General features: G+C 53.4%; 1 protein-coding gene across 1 annotated transcript; it reads right to left on the bottom strand.

The window, feature by feature from the left end:
* Positions 1-1,332: 1,332 nt before the first annotated feature.
* On the bottom strand, positions 1,333-4,546 carry ETH_00023235 (uncharacterized protein; the record flags this gene model as incomplete). Its single annotated transcript, XM_013380537.1, has 2 exons — positions 1,333-2,720; positions 2,992-4,546. 2 exons carry the CDS (start codon positions 4,544-4,546, stop codon positions 1,333-1,335), a joined length of 2,943 nt encoding a protein of 980 aa, XP_013235991.1.
* Positions 4,547-5,366: the final 820 nt, after the last annotated feature.

The raw sequence follows: 5,366 nt of genomic DNA, 5'->3' as shown, positions 1-5,366 counted from the left end.
GCAACCGCAGCAGCAGCAACAGCGGCAGCAGCAACAGCAGCAGCAGCAGCAGCAACAGCAGCAGCAGCAACAGCAACAGCAGCAACAGCAGCAGCAGCAGCAGCAGATTGTGCTGCAGCGATTCTTCAGCAGCAAATTGTTTGAACGCGCTCTCTTTTGCTGCGGGTGTCTATACACCCGAAACCCTTTGGCGGAGGCCCTCGCCCGGCTGTCTTTTGACCTCGAGGAATAAATTTAATTTATTTATTTATTTATTTATTTATTTATTTATTATTTATTTTTTAATTTATTTATTATTTATTTATTTATTTATCTGTTTGCTTCTTTTGCTGCGGGGGTTGGGGCTTTCGTGGTCTTTCCGACTCGCCGCAATGCTGTAACCGTCCTAAACCCTGAACCCTAAACCCTAAACCCTAAATTCTAAACCCGAAATTCTAAACCCTAAACCCTAAACCCTCCTAAAACCTAAACCCTAAACCCTGAGCATTGGAAAAGCAAGTGAATGAGTAAGTGAATAAACTGACAAATAAATAGACAAATAAATAATAGAAAATAAATAAATAAATAAATAATAGAAAATAAATAATAAATAAATAAATAAAAATAAATAAACAAAAATAAATAAACAAGTAAGTAACTTGAGCAAATAATAACTGTAAAATAAATACTGTTAAGTGATGGGAGAAAAGAAAAAACCACATTGTTTCTTCTCAAGTTCTTTTTCAACAAACCCTAAACCCTAAACCCTAAACCCTAGTCCTGGACCCTATACGCTAGCCGCTAGTTGCCAAACCCTAAACCCTAAACCCTAGCCGCTACTTGCCAAACCCTAAACCCTAAACCCTAAACCATCGGCAAGGTCCTCTTGGTTCTACAGGGCACTCAGCTCAATAGAAAAGCGTTGAGAGTATAAGGGTTTAGGGTTTGACAATTTAGGGTTTAGGGTTTAGGGTTTAGGGTTTCGGGTGTTCTGGGTGCTGCAGCGCCGGATGTTAAGCATCAAATAAACTCTAGTGAAGCGACACAAATAACAAAACAAAAAATGAATCCGTTGCTGCTGCTGTTGTTGCTGCTGCTGTTGCTGCTGTTGCAGCTGCTGCAGTAGCAGCTGCTGCTGCATGTGCAGCTGCAGCAGCAGCTGCTGCAGTAGCAGCTGCTTCTGCATGTGCATGGCCGTGGCCACAGCAACAGCAGCAGCTTCTGCTGCATATGCTGCAGCAGCAGCAACTGCTGCAGACACGACAAACTTGCTGCCTGCCCGAGTGCAAGTGTTACTGCTGCTGTTGCTGCTCATGCTGCAGCAACAGCTGCACCTGCTGCTGCTGCTGCTGCTTATGGATTTGCTGCTTGAAGAGTGGGCTCGCTGACTGCGTTTTGTTTAAAGCGTTTGTTTTCATGAAGGCAGCAAACAACCACAGGATTGCAGGGCCGTTTTTGCTGCTGCTGCTGCTGCTGTTGCTGCTGCTGCTGCTGCTTCAGAGCTCCTAGAGGCGGTGCTGCGGTTTCTCTCTCCTCGGTTGCTGCGTCGTCCCTCTTTGCTGCTTCGGCGGCAGCAGCTGGTGCTACTGTAGCTTGTGTAACTGCAGTTGCTGCTGCAGTTGCTGCTGCTGCAGTTGCTCCTGCTGCAGTTGCTGCTGCTGCAGTTGCTGCTACTGCAGTTGCTGCTGCTGCAGCAGCTGTAACTGCTGCAGCTGTTGTTACTGCTGCAGCTGGTGCCGGTGCTGCTGCTGCTGTTGCTGGTGCTGCAGTTTTAGCCCCACACGAATCTGACTGCTTGCTGACCTCTCTCTGCTGCTGCTGTTGCTGCTGCTGGCGTTGCTGCCTCTGCTGCAGTTGCTGCTGCTGCTGCTGCTGCTGCTGGCCAGCAGGGGAGCGCCTTTGGCTCTTCTGGTGCAACAAGGCTCGACTCGCTGCACTCCCTGCAGCAGCAGCAGCTGCAGCAGCAGCAGCAGCAGCACTTTGAAGTAGCCTTTGGGGTCTTCCTTGGGAGGCCCTCCATGCTTCACGCAGCAGCTGCTGAGCAGCAGCAGCAGCAGCAGCAGCGATGCCACCTGCTGCTGCATCTCCGCCAGCTGCGGTAGCAGCATTAGCTGCTGCTGTGGCTGGTGGGGTTGCTGCTGCTGCTGTTGCTGCTGCCTCGGCAAACTGCGACAGCAGCAAAGCAAGACGAGGTGGATCTTCCGCAGCTTGCACCGCAGCAGCAGCAGCAGCAGCATCTCCGCATGCGACATTTGCTGCTGCATTTTCAGCAGAACTGCTGCTGCTGCTGCTGCTGCTGCATCTGCTGCTGTTGCTGTTGCCGCTGCTGCTGCTGAGCCGCCACGGATAACTGCATGCTGCTGCTGCTGCTGCTCTCACAGCTTCTCTTACTTCCTGCTGCGGCGCCCTTGAGAGAGGGGCCAGCAGCAGCAAACAGGGACGCACAACTTGCTGCAGCAAAAACTGCTGCTGCTGCTGCTGCTGCTGCTGCTTTGAGCAGCCCTCGGAGGCAGCTGCAGCAGCAGCAACAGAAGCATCCTCGTCAGCTCTCTTCTGTGGCTCGTGTTCTTGCTGCTGCTGCGGCTGCAGCACTTGCTGCTGCTGCTGCTGCTGGTGTCGTGCCAATGAGAGCTGCAGCAGCTGCAGCAGCAGCTTTGCTGCAGGTGCTGCTGTGCGAGCAGCTAGCAGCTGCCGCTGCAGCAGCTGCAGCAGCAGCGGAATCAGCCAAGGCACAGCAACAGCTGCAGCAGCAACAGACACGCGAAAAGCAGCAAACTCGAGAATTACAGGCAGAAAAATAGCAGGAGCAGCAGCAGCAGCAGCGTGAGCCTCAAAGGCGGCAACACGAGCAGATAGCAGCTACAGCAGCAGCAGCAGCAGCAAAGAGCTGCAGCAGCAGCAACCTAGAGAGCTACAGCTGCAGCAGCTGCATCGTCGCAAACAGCAGCAGCAGCACTAGCAGCAAAACCGCCACCACGAATAACAGCAGCAGCAGCAGCAGCAGCAGCTTACCCAAGTGCGCCAATTGTTTAATTGCTTCGTCAGCCTCAGCAGCAAGAAAGCGTTTCTCTGCTGCTGCTCTCAGCAGCAAAGGGGGAACAAAATAGTGCAGCATCAAAGCTAGGCAAGCACATATTTGCTGCTGCTGCTGCTGCTGCTGTTGTTGTTGCTGCTGTTGCTGCTGCTGTTCCTGCTGCTGCTGTTGCTGCTGCTGCTGCTGCTGTTGCTGCTGCTGCTGCTGCTGGTATAGCACCAGCAAGCCTCGGCAAAGCGCAGCTACAGTTCGCATTCCTGCCCTGCTGCTGCTGCTGCGGAGCGACTGCAGCTGCAGCAGCACAAACTGCAGCAGTTGCTGCTGCTGCAGGCTGCTGCTGATTGTTGCCGCTGATCCTGCTGCTGCTGGTTCTGCTGCTGCTGCCCTTTGTGGTGCTGTGGCTTCTCGCGGGCACAGCTGCTGCTGTCGCTCCTGCTGCGTATGCTGCTGTGAGCAGTCTGCTGCTGCTGCCTCCACCTCAGCAGCAGCAGCATTGCCTGCAGCAGCAGCAGCAGCAGCAGGCGCAGCAGCAAATTCTGCGCTGAAGAGAAGCTCCGGTTTGTGTCTGGCGATACTTTGGAGGAAAGAAAGGGACAAGAAAGAAGAGACCCAATCGGCGTCCACAGCAGCAGCAGCAGCAGCAGCAGCAGCAGGTGCAGCAGCAGCAGCAGGCGCAGCAGTAGCAGCAAGTGCAGCACCAGCAGGTGCTGATGCTGCATGCAGGCCGTTACTGCCGATCATATCAATGGCTGCGGCCGCCGCTGCTGCTGCTACTTCTGCGGCAGCTGCTGCTGCTGCAGGTGCTGCTGGTGCAGCAGCAGCAGCAGCAGCTGCTGCTGCTGCTGCTCGGCTGAAGCAAAATTCAAGAGCTGCCGCCCAAAGACTGCTGCAAGCAGCAGCAGCGCAGCAGTCCCTCTCCCCATCTGTCGGTGGCGCAGCACCTGCTGCTGCTGCACCTGCTGCTGCATTTGCGGCTCCCCTTGCTGCTGTTGCTGCTGCTGCAGCAGCAGCAGACTTGGGCTGTATGTACAGCGCAAATTGTTCGCTGCAGACTTTCGGGATTTCTGAAAATTCAAAAAAGAAGGGAGAAAAGTTAGCAACAGCGGTTTTGTAAGTTGCTGCTGCTGCTGCTGGTGCTGCTGCTGGTGCTGCTGCTGGTGCTGCTGCTGGTTTCGCAGCATTTGCTGCTGCTGTTGCTGCTGCTGGCTTTGCAACATTCGCTGCTACTGCTTCTGCTGCTGGTTTCGCAGCATTTGCTGCTGCTGTTGCCTTTCTATTTGGCGCAGTTCTACCTGTTGTTGCTGCTGTTTCTGCTGCTGCAGTTGCCGCTGCTGTTGCTGCTGCTGTTGCTGCCTTTGGTTCTACCGGACGTGCTGCTGCTGCCGCTGTTGTTTTTGCCGCTGCTGCTGCTTCTAAATTGCTGCCAGCAGCAGCAGCAGCAGTAGGTGCAGCAGCAACGGGCGCAGCAGCAGCAGAACTGTGGCTCCCCTGTTGCTGCTGCTGCGCTGAAGCGGCTTCAGGGCAGGTCTTCATGGCGGCTAAACCCTGCGGGTTTAGGGCTTAGGGTTTAGGGTTTGCATGCTGTCGCTGCGCCGTGGGGGGCTGGGGGTTTAGGGTTTAGGGTATGGAGGCTCAGCTGCAGCGGCAGAGCTGCAGCGGCAGAGCTGCAGCGGGAGAGACAAAAGATATCAGAGCTTTTGAAACGCCACTTGCATGACGAGTTTAGGGTTTAGGGTTTGCGGTTTGAGCCGGTGCTCAAGGGTTTAGGGTTTAGGGTCTGGTGCGCGAGGGTTTAGGGTTTAGGGTCTGGTGTTCAAGGGTTTAGGGATTCGGGTTTGCTAGGTCAGCTGGAGTAGGATTTATGACAGCAAAATAAACCCTTTGAGGGAAATGTGGTGTGGAAACACCTAAACCCTAAACCCTAAACCCTCAAGCGTGGACCCTGAACCCTAAACCCTAGGCCCTAGACTGCGGCCAGTTAAAAGCAGTCAGAAGAAGCAAAAATAACAGATTCCTCTTTTTGTTTTTAATTAAGGATTTAGTGCTAACGGGTAACCCCAAACCCTAGTTTAGGGTTTAGGGTTTTGGGTTTGGGGCTCAGGGGCTGCAGTTGCTCTCGCTCTCGAGGTTTGTGTAGAGTTTGCATGCAGTAGGGTTTAGGGTTTAGGGTTTAGGGTTTAGGATTTAGAGCCTAGGGTTTAAGATTTCAGGGTTTATGCTTTTTCTCTACATTTTGTCTCAACAGGAAGCCATGCACGCGCCCTGGGTCTGGGGCCCAGCGCTTAGGGTTTAGGGTTTAGGGTTTAGGGTTTAGGGTTTGACGACTTCGACAAAATGGAGGATATATTTTTTC

The sequence above is a fragment of the Eimeria tenella genome, genomic scaffold, assembly GCF_000499545.2.
Source record: "Eimeria tenella Houghton genomic scaffold, Eth_scaff686, whole genome shotgun sequence".
In the NCBI taxonomy this organism is placed as follows: Eukaryota; Apicomplexa; class Conoidasida; order Eucoccidiorida; family Eimeriidae; genus Eimeria; species Eimeria tenella.
The sequence above is the reverse complement of the archived record's forward strand: the minus strand, read 5'-3'. Positions and strand labels throughout refer to the sequence as shown.